The sequence below is a fragment of the Ictalurus punctatus genome, chromosome 2, assembly GCF_001660625.3.
Source record: "Ictalurus punctatus breed USDA103 chromosome 2, Coco_2.0, whole genome shotgun sequence".
Taxonomy (NCBI): domain Eukaryota; kingdom Metazoa; phylum Chordata; class Actinopteri; order Siluriformes; family Ictaluridae; genus Ictalurus; species Ictalurus punctatus.
Window position 1 is genome coordinate 26,457,147 of NC_030417.2, and position 20,750 is coordinate 26,477,896.

The window sequence follows — 20,750 nt, forward strand, 5'->3', positions numbered from 1 at the left end:
GAATATGCATTCTCGTGCACAGACAGAAAAGGTTCAAAATGTGTGCCAAATCTCTAGACATTCAATTACTCATATAACTTATAGGTTCAATAGAGCAAACCTTAAGAATGTAAGAGTTTGCCTGAGAGGGCTAGCTCACTTACAGCAATATGGTAGGGCTTACAGTTTTCTCTTCCCTTCTTTTTTACTTTATTATTATTATTATTATTATTATTATTATTATTAATCTCGGTAGAATTTACTTGTGCGTTAAATTTGCCAAATGTATGTGATATCATGGAATGAGTCAATGGGGCATGCCACTTGATAATAATCCACCGCAAAAATACTGCGCCTCTTGCGCTTATTAATAAGTACTCTCTTTACTTATTTATTACTCGAACCGGACTCTTTCCATTAGCAAATATTTTTACCGTTATTATACATGGACAGCACTAATCTAATTATTGATCTTACTCTGATTAAGATAATAATGTGATTAAGGTGTTTACATGAGTCGCTTTTAGAATACTCCTGTCATGTTCCCGTTTTATATGTTATAGAACATAATCAGATTAATAGCCCGCGTCATTACGTCACCGCGCCACGCCGTCCCTCCAGAATTTCACGTATCAACATACAGTTCGTCTTCGTTATGGTACCGTATACAGTTTTGGATGTTTTTATTAATTTAATTTTTTTTACGAACCCTTTAAGTGCAGTTAATTATTTGTCATGCTATACGTGCTAATAGACAACTGCTTGAAGCCGTATAGACAACTGCTTAAAGCGGTGGGTGTGTCCCAAATAGCGTAGTTACCGTCTATATAGTAGCCGAGATACATTTATTTTTCCCCACTACAGGCCTATTGTAGGAAAGTATGCGATTTGGGACATAGCCGGACTCTCTTGTTCGCCGTAAAACGTAAAATTGCCGTGTGTGATCGTGTCCTGTCGCAAAATGCGTTGAAAATTCTCACACGACATTCATAATGTGATTAAGGTGGTTTACATGTCACTACTACACGCCCATAATACGACTAAAACAGGAATACGCCACCTGTCTTAATTAGATTATTGCTTACTTCCATTATGACCTTAATTAGATTAAGTTAAGTAAAAATTGCTGTTTACAGCAATAGTTTCTTAATTAGAGTATGGTCTTAATCGGATTAAGAGTGGATTATTATTGTCCGTGTAAACGCAGTTTATATATATACCCGTCGGTATATATCTTAGTTTTGAAACTGTGATCTCAGAAACACCAATATCTCTGCTATCACAGAGGCGAAGTTCCTGGAACTTCTTATAAGAAATCGCTCCATGTAATACTTCTCTCAAAGTAATACATGCATTTCTTATATCATTGACTTCATAACATTCTAATTCTAAATCATCGAGTCCCTTCCACACTGATCTCAGTGACATGACATGGCCTTCTTAGGTGTTATCCTCAGATGAACATGAACAAGAACAAACTTATTACAAAGTAAAAATGAATAATTTCTCACACACACACACACGTATGTATGTATGTATGTATGTATGTATGTATGTGTGTATATATATATATATACATATATATATATATATATATATACACACACACATACATACATACATATACGTACATGCGCATATAGAGATATATTTATATATGTATACATACATTAAGACACTAAAAAGCTTGCTGTATACACTTTTAATTCACATAAATTTAATTAAAACGGAGTTGCCATGACATGCAACTAACCTCGTAACGCGAAACCAGCAACTATGACATCTTTCATTCCAAAATGGACATTTAGGCCTGTTTCCAAACGACTTGCTATTGAACATAGAGTACACTAAATAAGGCGTAGACGCTATTAGTTTACACCCTGCGTAGTGTGCTAATATAGAGATTTGAACGGTATTTGAAATTCAGCGGCGGTATTTTTCAAAATAAAGGTTCCGTGTTTTGAGGAAGGACTATCCCTAATAAAAGGACTGAGAGTACAAAAAAAAATCATTCAAATAATTTGAATACATCTATTAGTTTTATACATATATATTACCTATGCATGTTTATAGTATCAAATCTTAAAACATTACACTGGTTAAAATATTTAAAGCAGGATTCTTTAGGGACACTTTTATCGTAGTGAGGCATCGTGTCCTGTTTTGAACACAACGAATTCGAAAATGTTGTGCGCCGGAACTGAAAAAAACTGGTGCTAAGAAGTCAAAAGCCTAGAGCCGTTGGCTAATGGAATGTATATCGCTAAGCAGGTCTTCATAAGTATTAACAGATTTTAACCTAATATTTAACAAAAGAAAATCGCTCCGGTTTTTTATTGGTTGCGATATAAAGCCATAACCGAGATAAACAGCGCAGCAGTAACTGGCCGTTGTAGTGATGTCGGGCAGTGACGTCAGTGGTCAGCTGCGAGAAAGAGAAGCTTGGGTTTCGGTTATATCTGACATCATGAAGGCTTTATGAGAAAGGGAAATCATGAAGTAATTTCGGACTGGGAAGTGCGTGGTGAGTAACAGCTAGGCTAACGAGCACATCAAAACACAAAGGGAAAGTAGCTAACTAGTTCTACAGGAAGTGGAGTCACCACAGCAAAACTGAGCTAGCTGATAAGAATATATATCCATTAGTTCCTCAGGAAATCAATGGGTTTGTTTATTTTCCTTGATGTTTTCAGCGATTAGTGGAGTGCATGTCGATGCCGCAAATGACAGATAGAGAGGATGAGGAGGAGAAGGTGTGTTCAGAGGAAGAGCAGAGTCACAACAGCAGTGACACTCCTCACTCCTCACAGCTCGGGTGAGTAGCATAAACTTCACTTCAGATTGTACATGGCCTTCACTGTGGTTTTGTTTACAGGTTGTTTGATGGTATGCAGTGGCAGATCACATGAATAACATGAAACTAGTTATTTATCTTTGGACAGTCATCAGGATCCAGCTTTTATATACACAAGGCATAAGATGGACACATTTTGTGTATCAGAAAAATAAGGTGTGCAACGCATATAATGATAATGATAGTCTTTATTTATTACGTATACATATGCACAGTGAAAATTCTTTTCTTCGCATATCAGCAACAGAGTCTGTTAAAATATTTATCTATTATAAATATTAGAGTCCATTAAATAAACGTTCCCTCACCAGCCGAATTCAAGTTAATAAGAAAAAATGTCACCATAAGAATGCAAAGTCCTCCATCTTGAAGACTCACTCGCAGCAGAAAACGTAATGGAATAACTTCAAAACTCTGACATGGACTTAATTCTTTTCTCAGAAGAATTTCATTAAATGTTAAGTAATCATCTTCTTACAGGAGGATTCACCCGAGGGTTTGTATGTTTTCATTGGTAAATGACAACCCTTTTTTTAAATGTATTTTTTTTAAAAATATAAAATAAAGAAATTTGCTATATTGTTATGGTTCATTTATGCATGTCTTTCATGCAAGTCCATGTGATCGAGTTGTTAGTATGGAAATGATGATGTATTAAAACGATTCATTTGCTTATAGCTGACACTAATCCAGATCCATGCAGTTTTAGAAAATGTAAGGATAAATCCGGACCAATCAGAATCAAGAACTCAACAGTGCTGTGGCTTAATGACGTTCAAAGCACTTTATTTCTAATCTATACTTTCATCATTTGAAATTCACGTATTTTTGGATAGATTTTGCACACATACTGCTGTGTCTATGTGCATCACAACTTTTATAGTTGGGAATTGTCTTCACAGGTTAAACTTGAGGCAATGTGTTAACACCCCAGAGATGAGTCCTTCGCCTTCTGGCTTACTGGCTCTGCCATGGGAGATGGTTGCACGCATAGCCTCTCACCTGCCCGCTCAGTGCATTATCAACGTTCTGCCACAGGTGAGCTGAATAGGTTTAGTAGTAGAAATGTCATGTGAACTTTTTAGTCTGGACTTCCAGGAAACCAGACACCTGCAATAGCAAATGTGGTATTTCTTCTTTGACTGCACTTCATGTCGGATTTAGATGATATGCAAATGTAGTGGTGGACAACACAGCTCCGTTCCTCATCAACTGCTTCCTGTGAATTATCATTCAATAAATTTTGTAAATGTATTTATCATAAATTAGAACAATAGGAGAGTTATTTATTTACAATGAATTCTCATGAGTAGGAGAAAGCATCTGCTGAAAAACTAAACAGTCAGATGTTTGAATTGAAATAAATTATTTACTTGCCTGGGCATGGGTGGGGTTAAATTGTATACCGCAGTCGGCCACTAGAGGGCGGAAGAAACACTTTGGCTTCGTTTTTTAACAGCTCCATACACTCACCGAACGCTTTATTTAGGAACATTATACTAATGCTGTGTAGGGCCTGTCTTTGCACTCAAACTGAGAGCAAAGATCTTAGATCTTTGTGGCATGAACTCCACAAGATTTTGGAAACGTTCCTTTGAGAGTTTGGTCCGTGTTGTCATGAATGCGTCACGCAATTCGTGCAGAATTTTCAGGTGCACTTTCATGCTGTGAATCTCCCGTTGTACCACATCGCAAAGGTGTTTCAGATTCAGATCCAGTGACTGGGAAGGCCACGGAAGAATACTGAACTCATTGTGATGTTCATGAAACCAGTTTGAGACAACTTTTGCTTTGTGACATGGTGCATTATCGTGCTGGAAGTAGTCATTAGAAGATGAGTAAATTGTGGCCATGAAAGGATTTACAAGGTCAGCAACAGTACTGAAATAGTGATGATTGATTGGTATTAATGGGCCCAAAGTGTGCCAAGAAAACATTCCCCACATCATTACACCACCTCCACCAGCCTGGACTGTTGACAGAAGGCAGATTGGGTTCATGGTTTCATGCTGTTTGCACCAAATTCTGACCCTACCACCTGTGTGCCTCAGCAGCAGTAGAGATTCATCAGACCAGGCTTCGGTTTTCCAGTCTTCATCTGTCTAGTTTTGGTGAGTCTGTGTCCACTGCAGCCTCAGCTTTCTGTTTTTAGTTGAAAGCTGCTGGGCTGTATCTGCATGATTTTATGCTTTGCACTGCTGTTACACGATTAGCTGATTAGATAATTGCGTGAATTACGAGGTCTACAGGTGTTCCTAATAAAGTGCTCAGTGAGTGTATATGCACAATCTATAGTACACCTTTATTAATTTTAAATCAAGTAAAATTTTCCTGAATGGCCAACACACTGAGAGCTTCAGACATGTTGTCATGCAAGTGTAGTTTGCTGTAGGTGTAAATTTTTGGTCTTCAATTGTTCATTTCACATTTTCAATTCATAACTTTTTTTGTTTTTCCCCATTTACTCCACAATTTGGCCATTTGCCAATTCACCGATCATACCTCATCTACCACCCGGGGAGAGTAAAGGGTAACGGTGCTTCTTCCGAGACACGTAAAGCCGACCTTTTTAAACTGATGCTCATGATGCGTAACACACTTTCAGGAAAGCGCTAACTGCCCTCTACATGAGCTCACAGATACCCACAATTGGCTAGTATCACTTTTATTGACACGGTGGAGAGAGTAATGAGAGAGGAATTGAATTGGGAGCCTTCTTACTGTATGCTTTTAGAACCCTGAGCTCTCTGTCAGGTCAGATATTGAACAGTTGATTTAAAATCGACCCCTGTACCTCATTTACCTTTCAGGTGTGCAGAGCGCTGGGACAGGTGGGTGAAGACATGTCAGCCTGGCAGCTCCGGGCTCAGCGACTTACAGGACCCCGAAGTTCTTTCCCGGTTGGACCAAGGAATCGTTTCGATTGGCCCAGAGCATGCCTTGAGATGGAGCAGTTGATTGAATGCTGGACAAGGCAAGAAGGAAAAGCAGAGCCAGAGCGAGGGATTGAGATTCAGGATGAAGCTATTGCAGGAAGAGGAGCAGGAGCAAGACAAGAAGGAGAAGCAGCCACGAACGGAGAAGAGCTCGACGCCGACACAGTGAGACAGCCTGGCCCTGCCGGGAAGGAAATCAGGCCAGAAGATGACGGTCTTGAAAGACATGGAGAAGGAGAAGAGCAGGAAAATAATATAATCATCGTCGGAGAAGAGGAAAGAGAGGATGCTGCCATCCAGGACGAACACCTGGAGCAAGAAGACAGTGGGTACGTGCTATAACATTTTGTTGTGATAAGTTAGTATTGGGGGGGAAAAAAGCCCTGTGGTGAACTATGTATTTCAGGTCTTTATTCATTGGCCCTAGGAAATACTGTGAAAGTGAACAGATCACAATATGGACATAATAGACTAAAAAGCTTTAACATGCAAGGGCTGTGCCATATCGCTTCGGCCATGAAATGCCGGTACAATTCCTCCCCGTGATGAAATATAGTTGATGATGTCCGGAAGGCCGGGTTTCATCCCTAGATTGACAAAAAATGTAACAAAAAAAATAATAAAAATAAATAAATAAAAAAAACTTACTCATGTAAACACCTTAATCACAATATTGTCATACTCAGATTAAGGTCAATAATTAGATTACTGCTGCCCATGTAAACGCCTTTAGAATACTCCTTTCATGTTCCCGTTTTACATGTTATAGAACATAGTTCAGCACATGTGATTACATTACTGCGCCATGCCATCCGACATCCCTTCCAGAATTTCACGTATCAACATACAGTTAATCTTCGTTATGGTACCATTTACAGTTTTGGGTGTTTAATTTTTAATTTTAAAAAAAGCTTTAAGTGCAGTTCATTATTTGTCATGCTGTACGTGCACATAGATGACTGCTTGAAGCCATGGGCTGCGTCCGAAACCATGTACTTGCCTACTATATAGTAGCTGAAGTACATGTAGGTAAGTACTCGGTTTTGGACGCAGCCGTGCTCTCTTGTTTTCCGTCAAACCATTGAGCACTGCCATGTGTACATATCCTGTCACAAAATGCGGTGAAAACTCTCACACGGTGTTAATAGTGTGATTAAGGTGTTTACATGTCTATAATGCACTTCCATAATGCGACTAAAACAGGAATACTCCAAATGTCTTAATTCAATATGTGTTTACTTTGAGTATGACCTTAGTCGGATTACGTTAATCAATACACGCTATTTACATGGTAGTTTCTTAATCTGAGTATTGTCTTAACTGGGTTAATATCAGATTATTGTTGTCCATGTAAACGTTCTGATTCATTCCTTTGTAAATGAGTGAATAAATAATTATTGAATGACTTTGGCAGAACTGGGATCTGTAGTCACAACCTTCTAATATACTTGCTGATATAAAATAATCTCTCTCTCTCTCGTTCAGGATGAATGTAAAGACAAGCACCGCACCTGCCCTCGAGCACATCACGCTCTCCTCAGGCCACATTGCTGATGTTAACACAGTCCTGCTAGTTGGAGGTGAGGGCTCCGTGTGTGTCTCCGGTTCCAGAGACCGTAATGTGAACCTGTGGGATGTGAGAAGGGGCTCGAGCGAGGTGCTGCTGGGCAAACTGGGAGCTCGTGGCAGTTTCAACAGCACACACCAAGGCTGGGTGTGGTGCCTCGCAGCCAGCGGTGATCTCCTGGCCTCTGGCTCCTTCGACAGCACAATAAAGCTCTGGGACCTGAATGCCGGAGGGGCAGAGAGGGGAATGATCCAGAGCCGCGCAGCTGTGCTCTCTCTCACCTGCCAGGGTCACATGCTGTTTGCTGGGTCACATGACCAGAAAGTCACCATTTATGACACCAGAGGTCAGTGGCATAAAGTTGTATCCTGTGTACAGGATTGGTTTACTTACTGGAGAACAAAAATGGGCATGAAATATTAAGTGTTTGTAAAATGTTTATTTCTAATAGTGGGAAAGACTAGAAAGTCAGTATTTAAGAGTTCAATGGCCTGGTCAGTTTTCTAAAGATGCCTACAGGGCATGAGAAGTCTGTAGCTGCTCATTTTTGTAACTGCAGCCCGAAAGTTCAAAGTTTGAAGTCCACTTTTTATAATGTAACAAATGGCAATGATGCTGATGTGAAACTCAGCCTGGATTGTCAAGCAAAATGCATTTATATACTATGGCCCAAAGTTTGTGGACACTTGGCCATCACACCCATATGTGCTTTTTGAACATCCATTACAGATTTAGCCCTACACTCTTATGGGAAGGCTTTCCACCAGATTTTGGAGCGTGGCTGTGGGGAAGAGCATTAGGGAGATCAGGCACCGATGTCGGGCCAGGAGAACTGGGGTGTATTCTGCGTTCCAGTTCATCCCGAAGGTGTTCAGTGGGGTTGAGTTCAGGGCTCTGTACAGACCACTCGAGTTCTTCCACATCAGCTTTGGCGAACCATGTCTTCATGGAGATTGCTTTGTGCACAGTTGCATAGTCACGTTGGAACAGGTTTGAAGTTCCAGTGAAGGTAAATTGTAATGCTACAGCAGACAAAAACATTCTATACAGTCGTGTGCTTCCAACTTTGTGGCAACAGTTTGGGGATGGCTCACATACGGGTGTGATAGTCAGGTGTCCACAAACTTTTGGCCATATAGTCTATATTTGATGATTAAATTATGGGTATGAAAAATGTTTTAAGTATTTTGCATTTTATTATTGTATTAGAACATGGTGCCTATGTCTCTTTGTACAGTAGTGTATTTACCCTATGAGTGCCATAATTAACAGCCTGTGGTGTTTCTACATGTGACACTTTTATGATGGCTAGACTTGGGCCGTTTCTCAATATGCGTTCTTCTGCGATCTTGCATCCTTGTGAACTCGTTCTACGTCGTCATCCACCGCCGAAGTTCAATTCCAATACTCAGGAACGCAGGTACCGGGGACGCATGAAATTACCCGGCTTGTTCTTGACATTGTGGAAGCATCGGTTGCAGACCTGAGCACACCGAACTCACTTGTCCTAGAAGTTATTGCGGTAAAAAAATAGCGGATGACGGAACCCTGTAGTTTTAACATCTTTTTAACAACAATAACCTAAATAAATCAAAATAAGCATCTAAAAAGAACGATTTTGAAATATTATATGTTTTTTATATATATATATATATATATATATATATATATATTTGAAATGCGCCAATGTATGAGCAAATAATCGGTATTGGCCGATAAAGGCAAATTTTCACGCTATGGGCCGATAGTTTACAAACATCCAATGATCAGGGCCGATTATATCCTGTCAATCAAAAGGCGGGAAAACACATCGATTTCGTGCTATGTGTAAAGATGATGTCTGTTGTGTGGAATGATGACCAAACTGCAATTTGTAAGCCCTGTAATCTCTGCACTACAAAAATTTTACACTGGAAGCGAGCAAACGTGAAGCGGGAGTTTTGGCGTTGAGTCTAGATTAGTTTTTTTGCCGAGCTGCTCGTACTGAAATAAAGTACCAGTACACCATTGAAAGATTTAAATGTAGATGAGTTCACAAAAGTATATATTGCATAGAAAAATATATTTGTAGAGTAGTATTTCATATCCAGTTAACGTTAATATATAAAAAGTTTATGTTATATATTACCACTTTGATGTTCAATGATGAAGTAGAAATGCTTTTATTTGTGGTGAGTGAATGTGAGACTAACAGGAGTTTTTTTTTATATATATATATATATATATATATATATATATATATATATATATATATATATATATATATATATATATATATATATATATATATATATATAATTCAGTCAATTAATTTTGTGAATTAACATTCAATAAGTTAAGAAATCTTACTCATTAATTAATAAGTTAATGTCAATTAGAGTAATGTATTTTCTGTTTTCTGCAACTGTCCGCAGTTGCAGACAGAGAGCTTACTACATTAAAACGTGCTTAATTAACTTTTGCTTAATCAGCCAGTTAACAGTAAGTCTATTAACCAGCCGAAACATATTACTTAGGGAGCGCTAAAGAGATGAGGAACCTGTCCCTGTACTAGAAATGTGCTGGGACGGTCCAATGCGCAACAAGAAGCTCACAGCACATCTTAATTCTCGCAAAGATGCGTTCTATGTCTTCCTGTCCTCCCGAGCTCGTTTCAAGGTAGCCTGGCAAGACCGGTCTTCACGAGAACTCTGAGAATTGAGAAACAGCCTTATTCTTATCGTTGGTGATGTCATGTATAATGATGTAATTTCTGTGTCACAGCTGCAGAGCCGCTGGTCAAAAGCCTTCGTCTCCATAGTGACATCGTGCTGTGTTTGGCCTCTGATGAGCAGTACATTCTGTCTGGCAGCAAAGACAACACAGTGGCTGTGTTTGACCGCAGAGCTGGAAAACCACTGAAGAAAATACATGTATGTACACACATCAATCTAGTCAGTTGTTTAAAAAAAAAAAAAAAAAAAAAAAAAAGTGCAATAAATAATGAATACCTAAAAATCTTGGTACAAAATATTGACTAGCACCATACACTATATGGCCAAAAGTACACAGCAAAATCCCCAGCGTTAATTCAACACTCTAAAGTGTTTATATAAGTCCATTGGACACAAATGAACACTCTGGGTGTTAAATTAACACTAGAGATTAGACTGTGTATGGCCTGACCATGACTCCCATATGTGGGTCTTCCCCAAACATTTGCCAAAAAATTTGGAGGTACTTGGTTTTCTATTATGTCTTTGTGTTCTATAGAGTTATAATTTCCCTTCAGTGGAACTAAGAGGTCTAGCCCAAACATGTTTCAGTATGACATGCACTAAGCGAGCTCCATGAAGACATGGCTTGCCAAGGTTGGGGTGAAAGAACTCGTGGTCTGCACAGAGCCCTGACCTAAACCCCACTGGGATGACCTTCACCCCAACAATATTAATACCATCCCTCTGGAATAGGCTGCTCAACAAGCATACATGGGTGCCACGGTCATAGTGTATTATCAGTTAAATTAATACTTATTTGTTAAAACAGCATGCTAATTGCTTACTACAGTACATAGCATAGTGCACTATGCATTTTCTATATAAAACAATATAAGGTATATATTGTATATAGACAACTAATTCTGTCTGTCTGTCTGTCTGTCTGTCCGTAGCTGATGTCCTACTTGTTGTCCATGTCGTACAGTGGGCGAGAGGTGTGGGCCGGAGATTACCATGGACTTCTTCACACCTTCTCCTTGCATGAAGGCTCCTTTAAGTCAATAGCCCAGTTTAATGTAGGCCACAGTTCTTTGATGACAGGTGTCCATCACTCGCCTGGGACTCTTTACACCTGTTCCTCTGATCGCATGATTAAGGTTAAATCTTTGTCAGTTATTTTATGCAGCGTGTTCTGTGTTTTTCATTCTGAGGTGGTCATGTGGCTTTCTGGATTGTTGCAGGTTTACCTTCCATGTGCGCCCCCGAAGACTCTGTGCACGCTTCATAATAAAGCAGTAGTGAACGGGGTAAGTGTAAACACATCCTTTCATTCATTACCATTTACTGGGTAGATTCAGATTTACTCATCTTTCCTTTCAGTATAGACGAAGCCACATAAGCACAAGTAAAAACATTCTATATATTTTCAAGCAGTGGTGCTTGAAAGTTTTTGAAGTTTCTATATATCTATATAAATATGAAAACAAAGAACTGTATCCCAGCTGTGAAACATGGTGGTGGTAGTATTGTGGTTTGGGCCTGTTTTGCTGCATCTGGGCTGGGCCAGCTTGAATTCTGAATTATACCAGCGAATACTAAAGGAACACATCAGGACATCTGTCTGTGAACTGAATCGCAAGAGAAAGTGGGGCACGCGGCACGACAATGACCCTAAGCACACAAGTTGTGTGATGCTTAGTTGCAGTTATTGCTGCACAAGGGGGTCACGCCGTATTCTGAAAGCAAATGTTCACATATTTTTGCCACTCACAGATATGCGATATTGGATCATTGTCCTCAATATAAAAATGACCAAGTAATATTTTTGTCTCATTTGATTACTTGGGTTCTCTTTATCTACTTTTAGGACCTGTGTTATACAGTATTTATGCAGAAAGTTAGAAAATTCTAAAGGGTTCACAAACTTTCAAGCACTGTACAGCAGACCTAGGTCCTGTCTTGGATCAGTATTTCTGCCAAAGATTCTTGTCCTGGTCTCTAAGTTACAGCTGTCTCTCTTTGTCTCCTGTAGCTGAGTGTTGAGGCAGGAGTGCTGGCTGTAGCCACTGGGGATATGAGTGTGGAGGTGTGGAGGCCCAGACAGTGACACTCCGAGCACAGACGGTGTCATTAGACAGTGTCCAGTGTTTATGCCGTGATCACATAATCATCCAAAGGCACTCTGAAGTTTACCTTTACATGTGCGTACTAACAAAACGTTTGTGTTTAAAGTTCTTATGTGAGGAATTAAACATTTGGGGTGTGATGGTACAGGAAAATAAGGAATTAAGATGAATAAAACACTTGAGGACATGCTGTAATTAGATAAGACGTTCTGTATATTGGTGGTACCATATAACTATCATGTCATTAACTACGTTTACATGGACAGCAGTAATCTAATGATTGACCTTACTCTGAGTAAGATAATAATGTGATTAAGGTGTTTACATGAGTCGCTTTTAGAATACTCCTGTCATGTTCCCGTTTTACATGTTATAGAACATAATTAGATTAACAGCCCGCGTTATTATGTCACCGCGCCACACCGTCCGACGTCCCTCCAGAATTTCACGTATCAACATACAGTTCGTCTTCATTATGGTACCGTATACAGTTTTGGGTGTTTTTATAAAAAAAATTTTTACAAACGCTTTAAGTGCAGTTAATTATAAGTCATGCTATACAACTGTGCAAATAGACAACTGCTTGAAGCGGTGGGCTGCATCTCAAACCGTGTAGTTACCGTCTATATAGTAGCTGAGATACATGTATTTTTCCCCACTACAGGCATATAGTAGGCAAGTATGCGGTTTGGGACGCAGCTGAACTCTCTTGTTCGCCGTAAAATGTAAAACTGCCGTGTGTGATCGTGTCCTGTCGCAAAATGCGGTGAAAACTCTCACACGACATTCAAAATGTGATTAAGGTGTTTACATGTCACTACTACACGCCCATAATGCGACTAAAACAGGAGTACTCCACCTGTCTTAATTCGATTATTGCTTACTTCGAGTATGACCTTAATTAGATTAAGGTAAGTAAAAATGGCTGTTTACATGGTAGTTTCTTAATTAGAGTATGGTCTTAATCGGGTTAAGAGTAGATTATTGTTGTCCATGTAAATGCACTGAATGTAGGGATGCACCTATACCAATAACAGTACTCGGGTGTCGGCCCGATACTCTGCTCATGTACTCGTAAAACTAACCCGATACAACCGCACCGATACCACTTTATGACAGCGTGACATAGCCTAACCTCTCGTCAGTTGAGCAGGTAGTCGGTACAGGAGCAATGTCAGCAATTTGGAGATATTTTAAGATAGGTGATGATGATAAAAGTAGAGCAGACTGCAAACTATGCTCTACTAAACTGTCAAGAGGATGGGTAAAAAAATTAGCTCATTTAACACAAGCAGTTTGATTAAACAGCGCCGAGTGCAAAGAGTTTGCTAATGCTAGTGTAAGAGGGGTAAATGAGAACTCGCGAAGGTCCAATCTCTAAATGGGTTCGAATAATGCAGGCATACACACGTAGAAATAAAGCTTTTACTAACTTTATCGTCAGAGCTACATTTCCTCATGGATCACTGACATGAACTTTTTCGCGCTCTCCCCGTGCGCATGTCTCCCGACCCCAACTTGAACTCAGTACGTCACTCGCACAAGCGCAACAGCACTACTTATCATACTCAACACAATTATACTGAAATATAAATGACTCATAACAGAAATTTGCCTAATCGCACATAAACATTTAAAATAAAATAAAGCATTTAAAACTCTTATACAAAATATAAAACAGAGAAATAAATTACACTAGCAGAAGGAAAGAGCAACAACCAAGTTTGCAGCAAACGCTGGAGAAGCGAGAGAAAATGTCCAGAGACAACTCACGGGCAGTAAAAATAACAGAAGCTCTTACCCAATTCATTGCTCTTGATGACCAACCGTTGTCAGTTGTAGATAATACAGGATTTCGTCGTCTTCTTTGTGTACTTGAACCGAAGTATGAGATTCTCAGCCGTCACAACATTACAGATACCGCATTACCAAAGCTGCATGACTCGGTGAAAAAGCACATCGGGAACCTGTTGCAGGACATTTCAGCCTTCAGCTTCACCACTGATATTTGGATTAGCAGTGTCAGTCCTATGTCTCTTAAAAGTTTAACAGCACAGTGGATTGATGAGGATTTTACTCCCCAGAGAGTCGTTTTACAAGCAACGCAGTTTAGGGATTCGCACACTGGCCAAGCCATAGCAGGTGCGTTTGATGACGTGCTTCAGACGTGGGGCATTCCGAAAAGTGTGAAGTACTCATATCAGTACTTGGTATCGGCAAGTACTCAAATGTAAGTACTTGTACTTGGTCTGAAAAAAGTGGTATCGGTGTATCCCTATTACAATGTTTTATTCATCTTAAACCACAGCAGTTTGCCAATGCTAAGATTTGTTTTTATTTATTATAGAACGACACATTGTACCTTTTATCCATTTAATGTTGGAGACTGTCCAAGAAACAAGTTCTTGTTATCACTTATGTTATTGCAGCTTTTAACAGTGGCAGAAAACTTCAGCTTTACCTCTGATTGATTGTTTCAAAGTACTAACACTGGAGATTCCTTTAATAACTGCAATCATATGGTTTTCTTTGTAAAATAATAAGTGTAATAATTAAAAGACTGTTCTATTTGTTTGTTATTAGACCTATGCTATGCGGCACATCTGCCATACAAGTCCGGGTGCATTACTCGCGTAAGTTCTAGAACCAGTACCAAATTAGAGCAAAGTACGTTAATATAAACCTGTGATTTGAACTGCACCCTGCACTATTACCCGAGCTACTGTAATAGGAAATAAACCAAATAAATCAACACTTTTTGGCTAAACAGGTTTTATAATGCAACAATGCTCTGGTTATCAAACATTAGAAGTGTGCATACACTTTTGGATGCATCACTAAAGTGTCAGATACTGGGTTAAATACCTGATTCTTAATTATATATACACTGTATGGCCAAAACCTTCACACCTATATGTTCATTCTGAACATCTCATTCCAGATTTAGTCTCTCTCTGCTTGTTATAATAACCTCCACTTCTCTGGGAAGGCTTTCCACTAGATTTTGGAGCATGGCTGTGGGGATTTGTGCTCATTCAGGCACAAGGTACGGATGTCGAGTGGGGAGGCCTGACACACAGCCGGTGTTCCAGCTCATCCTAAAGGTTGAGGTCAGGGATCTGTGCAGGCCATTTGAACTGTTCCAGTCCAGCCTTGGCTAACCAGGTCATAATGGACTTCACTTTGTGCACAGGGGCATTGTCATGCTGGAATATGTTTGGGCCTCTTAGTTCCAGCAAAAGGAAATTGTAATGCTACAGCGTACAAAGATGTTCTAGAACATTTCTTTGCTACAAACTTTGTGTTGTTGTTTGTAAGTGTGTGTGAGAGTGTGCGCGTGTGTGTGAGAGTGTGTGCCTTGTGCGGTTTCATCAGGAACGCACCGGATATGATCTTTTCCTCCATGCTTCCAGTCATGGCTACAAAATGCAAACTCCCCAAAAAACATGGACTCAGTAGTAAATAAAGTGCAGTTTTTGACAAAGCATTAGTGCATGTTGAATTAGAAGTATATAAATAATTACAATCAGATCAATGTACAGGCCAGTTATTGGCAGAGACAGAGCATATACGCAGAGGAGCATATCACTGCAAATCCAATGGAATATTCTGGAACAATGCATTTGGTTAAACTTGATGTCAATAAGCACGGTGTGTTGTGTTCATTGCTAGCCTTAAATGAACTGTAAAATATTTAAAGTATCGAAAATGGCCCATGCTTTTGGCCTGTAAAATAGAAGTGGACTGATATGAATCCTATAATGCATGGATGTTTATTTAAAAGGGGCATTTAAACCAGACAAATGTGGCACCTATGAAGCGTTTCTAAAAAGCGCTCTTGGAGTATGGAGGTGGAGTGAAATTATTCCTTCATAGGAATTCCAGCTTCATATCTATATCTCTGTCATTTCCCTTAACGCAAATTCAAAAAAAAAAAAGTCTCAAAGCTTTAGCTGCCACTTAAGTACATTGTGCCCAAATATTTCATTGTGGTGTAGTAGTTTACTTGGTTTAAAACTTGAAAAACACTGATATTCATCCTGCATTTAGACTGACTGAGCATCTTTTCACATTCTCTGTCCAGCAATCGTTACCTATTAATGATTAAGACTATCATTAAGATGAAGTAGCTGGGTTGTTTTTTTTTGTTTTTGTTTTTTTTTGGGTTTTTTTAGCCTAATCTCAAATCATCGGGTATGCCTTAGTCCCTTACTCTCTTTTACATTTTTTTTTTTACATTTACATTTTTTCACTCTTTTTATTGTTCTTGTGCACAGTATTATTTTCCTCAGTTCCTGTTTGTCATGTTAATCCTTACAATGTGTGTTTTTAAAAAATATATATATATTTAATAAAGGATCAGTCTAAACATGCTTGTTTCTTGAGTTGAATTTTGCCAACAGATTCATCAATGAACAACACGTAATTGTTTGTAAATGACAACAAACAGTATGTTAGTGTCGGTTATCAGTCTCTGCAATATGCAAATACCTTTCATAATCTCTCTGCTCAAGTTTTTATTTTTAAACTAAGGATAAAAAACATCCTCTTGCTAGTTCAAGTAGGCTATGGTCTAATAAAGCTGTAAACCCTCTGTAAACCCTGTTACAGAGGGGGTAGTGAGAGAGTGAGTATAGCAATGAAAACTGTTTAAAAAACAATGATAATAATAATAAAATAAATAAAGATGATATGTGCAATATAGACATATTAATTCATTGCCTTTATTAATATGTACATATGGTTCTGCACTCTCACAGTAGCACACAAGTCTTCTTGTCTTTGAATGGGTTGGAGGAGGCAGAGATGCCTGTGAGCAGTGGATCTCCACGCCGGTGCTCCTGACAGTACTGCACGAGCTGAGCAGCCGCAGCTGAGATCTGACACACACGCACACCATCAACTCTGTTAATAAGGCTAATATTCCACAAAACAAGATATTATACACAATTTCACCAACACATTTCTTGTCCAGGTGGCTGCTGAGAAGGTAAATGATTAGTATTTATACACTCATTGTTCATTAACCTGGTTAGGGTCGCCATGGATCCAGAGCCTATCCCAGGAACGCTGGGCGCGAGACAAGAATACTCTCTGGATGGGATTCCAGTCCATCACAGCGCACCGTGCACCCACACATTCATTCACACCTAGGGGCAATTTAGATTAACCAATCCACCTACATTCGTGTTTTTGGAGGTGGATGAAACCACGGACATGGGCAGAAACTCGCAGTAAACTGAGCTCGGGATCAAATTGGGGACCCTCGAACAACCTGCTGTGCCACCATGCAGCCCTCAATTATTTCTTAAATGAACCGTTTTAAAGCAAATGAACCTATCCTTTCAAAATCTCTAAACATCTAAGGAACATACAATACGGGTCACTTCAGACTATTCACTAAGGGAAAATTGAATTGAACTTTTAACTAAGCTCCTTGATGTTTTTTTTTTTTTTTTTTTTTTTAAAGCAGAGCTTATGTTGCTATTAATTATATACAGGGTGTCCCAAAAGTATTCATAGATAGGGGGAAATAATACTTCTCTGTTTGTTCTTACTTAGTTTATACATTTTTTTTCAGATAGCCCTTAAGAATTCCTTTGACAAAAGAAGAAGGTATTAAAATCCTTCTCATGGCTGGATCGGGAAGCTGTCGCAAGGTTGTCACAGAAACCACGGCGAGCACATCACACGACACTGTCGCCAAACTTATTAATAAATTCAAGTAGACTGGAAATGTTGAGGGCCGACCGAGAAGAGGACGTCCACCAACATCCACCGACGTGGTGCTGGCAAACATAGTCCCCTACTGTACATATGGAAACTACAACCTGTAGTTTCCACGCTATACATGTTTATCATTCATAAGCATTATATATAAACAAAAAATTCAAAAAGGAAAAGTAAAAAACGGTCACACAACATGATAAAAACAAGCCGTGTGTATTAGAATAAAAAAATCTTATTCGTATTAAACTCTCACCTTGATCCTGTCCAGGTTGGCCTCCAGTCTCAGCTGCTCCACAACTTTTCTAGCTTGAAGCACAGTGTTGCTGCTGTAGACTTTTCCAGCCTCCATCTCACAGTTACACCCTGAAGCATGGGACTGATCACAGCTCTGTTCGCTGCTGTTCTGGGCTGCTCGATTTATTCTGCAATGATTTCAGTGCTTCTCTTGTGTATTCACCTATACACATTCAAAGATGCTGATGTGGATCTCCCGTCCTGGCTATTTAACCAATGTTGGACTGTCCTCTCGCCATGTGCTCCTGCGGTCACTTCAAAGTGTCTTGTGATGTGGCTGAGTTGAAAGGTCGCATACGCAGGTGTAGAAATGTCACACCAACATCACACACCCTCAGAAAAGAAAATCGCTACAGGGGGAGAATGAAATATTCTGCTAACATGCAGCTTAATGGGTCAGATTTAGGATTTTGCTCACTTAATCTATTATAAGTGGATTATGGTGTAGGAGTAGTCGTCCATACATACGGTTACAAAGGGGACATTAGAGTAACTATTATTTATCATATTAAACTTAGCATTTAAAAAACATCCCTGCTTATTCATTACTAATTTATTCATTTATACAGTGCATCCGGAAAGTATTCACAGCGCTTCACTTTTCCCACGTTTTGTTATGTTACAGCCTTATTCCAAAATGGATTAGATTCATTATTTTCCTCAAAATTCTACAAACAATACCCCATAATGACAACGTGAAAGAAGTTTGTTTGAAATCTTTGCAAATTTATACCAAAAAAAAAGCACTCATTCATATAAATCATATGTAATCATATAAAGTTTATGAGAGAAGTGTTGTAATGATTCATTCACGAATAGAACCGATTCGATTCTCGAGTTCAACTCACTGATTCAATGATACTGTCACTGTGTTAGCTAATTTACACATTTCTTTCTGGAGCTGCTGGTGTGTGGAAATTATTATTCACTCAATGAATAATAATAATAATAATAATAATAATAATAATAATAAAAGTTCATTGTTCATGGTACTTGGGGAATAAGAAATTACAAGTCGAGAGCTTATAAAGACATCCAGACAGAGTTTATACAGTGTCTGTGTATGAGAGAGAGTACAATGGTGTTAATTACTTGTACTGTATATATAGTTATTTGTATATAGTTATAATTGTATAATTTCAGTTAATTTAATAAACTGTTCAAATTGAGTTCTTTATAGTATCTTACTGAATATGCAATAATTGTTACGCTTATTGATAATGATTGTTTTTACACTTGCCAATAAGAAAAGATCATTGGGGGCAGGGCCAGGGGCCCAGAAACCCATAGCTGTGCCCCTGATTATAATGTTGTAACACATTCACCTCACTGAGTGCAGTTATATCGCATTTTAAGTTTGTTTCCATGTTGATACTGTTGAATTTTAAAATCAATATTTAATATTAGAAAGTTATTACTGTCTACAACACTTCCCTAACCCTACAAAACATGAGCGACCGACCGTCTCCATCACGCCACATTAAGAGGCAACGTGTGGAGAGAGCAAGTGAAACACTATGCATGTCTATGCAGAACTTATATTTACATTTACATTTATTCATTTAGCAGACACTTTTATCCAAAGCGACTTACAAATGAGGAAACACAAGCAAAGCGAAATATCAAGCGGAGAACAATACAAGTACAATTTTTTTGAAAGGATAATGTGGGGTTGGCAGGTTAGGGGTTAGTTAAGTGTTGAAGGAAGAGGTGGGTCTTTAGCTGTTTTTTGAAGATAGTGACAGATTCTGTGGTCCGGACTGAGGTTGGAAGTTCATTCCACCACTGAGGAACAGTTAGTTTGAAGGTTCTGGAAAGGGACCTTGAGCCACACTGAGTAGGCACTATTAAGCCTCGGTCATTAATTGATCGCATATTTCAGGAGAGTGTTGAGGTAGGAGGGTGCTGTTCCAGACAAGGTCTTGTATGTGAGAATCAAGGCCTTGAATTTGATGCGGGCGGCTACAGGAAGCCAGTGGAGGGAGATGAAGAGGGGTGTGACATGGATTCTTTTTGGGCTGGTTGAAGACAAGGTGTGCTGCTGCATTCTGAATCATCTCAAGGGGTTTGATGGCGCTGACTGGGAGGCCCGAGAGTAGTGCGTTGCGGTAGTCCAGTTTTGATATGACTAGAGCCTGGACTAGTAGCTGTGTAGCCTGTTCAGTGAGGTAGGGTCTGATCTTGGTTATACAGAGTGAACCTACAGGATCGTGCAGTTGTTGAAATGTGGTCTGTAAAGGTCAAGCTGTCATGAAACACAGTATTAGTATTATTTACTATGTGATTTATTTAATTTTAAATTATATTCTTACGTTTGACAAAGATGTTGCACACTCACTTTGCCATCCATCAATATTGGGGAAACATTCATTACTTCATTCAATTTCAGTAACCACTTATCCTGGTCAGGGTTGAAGTTGATCTGGTGTCTAACACAAGAACACTGGTGGGAAGGTGGGAATACAGCCTGAACAGAAGGCCTGTCCATCATAGGGCACCACACACACACACAAACGCACACACACCCCTTTAGTTTTATTGCAGCTAATCCATCTACTGCCAAGAACT

General features: G+C 39.2%; 3 protein-coding genes across 3 annotated transcripts in view; 1 reads left to right on the top strand and 2 right to left on the bottom strand.

Moving 5' to 3' along the window:
* Positions 1 to 149, bottom strand: part of antkmt (adenine nucleotide translocase lysine methyltransferase) — an 8,797-nt gene extending 8,648 nt beyond the window's left edge. The window contains exon 1 of the mRNA XM_053674612.1: positions 1 to 149. This exon is cut by the window's left edge and continues 1,534 nt beyond it. The gene's annotated coding sequence lies outside the window, so the exon portion shown is untranslated.
* Positions 150 to 615: 466 nt separating this feature from the next.
* Positions 616 to 16,527, top strand: fbxw9 (F-box and WD repeat domain containing 9). Its single transcript, XM_017487749.3, has 9 exons — positions 616 to 637; positions 2,673 to 2,794; positions 3,736 to 3,871; positions 5,644 to 6,098; positions 7,255 to 7,682; positions 10,100 to 10,248; positions 10,986 to 11,189; positions 11,274 to 11,339; positions 12,065 to 16,527. The coding sequence occupies exons 1-9, from the start codon at positions 635 to 637 to the stop codon at positions 12,137 to 12,139; spliced, it is 1,638 nt and encodes a 545-aa protein (XP_017343238.1). The 5' UTR covers positions 616 to 634; the 3' UTR covers positions 12,140 to 16,527.
* A 195-nt stretch (positions 16,528 to 16,722) lies between these two features.
* Positions 16,723 to 19,145, bottom strand: LOC108276218 (guanine nucleotide-binding protein G(I)/G(S)/G(O) subunit gamma-12-like). Its single transcript, XM_017487713.3, has 2 exons — positions 18,142 to 19,145; positions 16,723 to 17,038 (listed from the first exon to the last, which is right to left on the bottom strand). The coding sequence occupies exons 1-2, from the start codon at positions 18,235 to 18,237 to the stop codon at positions 16,913 to 16,915; spliced, it is 222 nt and encodes a 73-aa protein (XP_017343202.1). The 5' UTR covers positions 18,238 to 19,145; the 3' UTR covers positions 16,723 to 16,912.
* Between the last annotated feature and the right edge of the window lie 1,605 nt (positions 19,146 to 20,750).

Bases quoted from the DNA above. Each gene is read 5' to 3' on its own strand.
- fbxw9 (XM_017487749.3), top strand. The intron at 6,099-7,254 runs GTACGTGCTATA...TCTCTCGTTCAG, and splicing joins CTGGAGCAAGAAGACAGTGG to GATGAATGTAAAGACAAGCA. The intron at 11,190-11,273 runs GTTAAATCTTTG...GGATTGTTGCAG, and splicing joins CCTCTGATCGCATGATTAAG to GTTTACCTTCCATGTGCGCC.
- LOC108276218 (XM_017487713.3), bottom strand. From the start codon at position 18,237: ATGGAGGCTGGAAAAGTCTACAGCAGCAACACTGTGCTTCAAGCTAGA. The intron at 17,039-18,141 runs GTGAGAGTTTAA...CGTGTGTGTCAG, and splicing joins CCAACCTGGACAGGATCAAG to ATCTCAGCTGCGGCTGCTCA.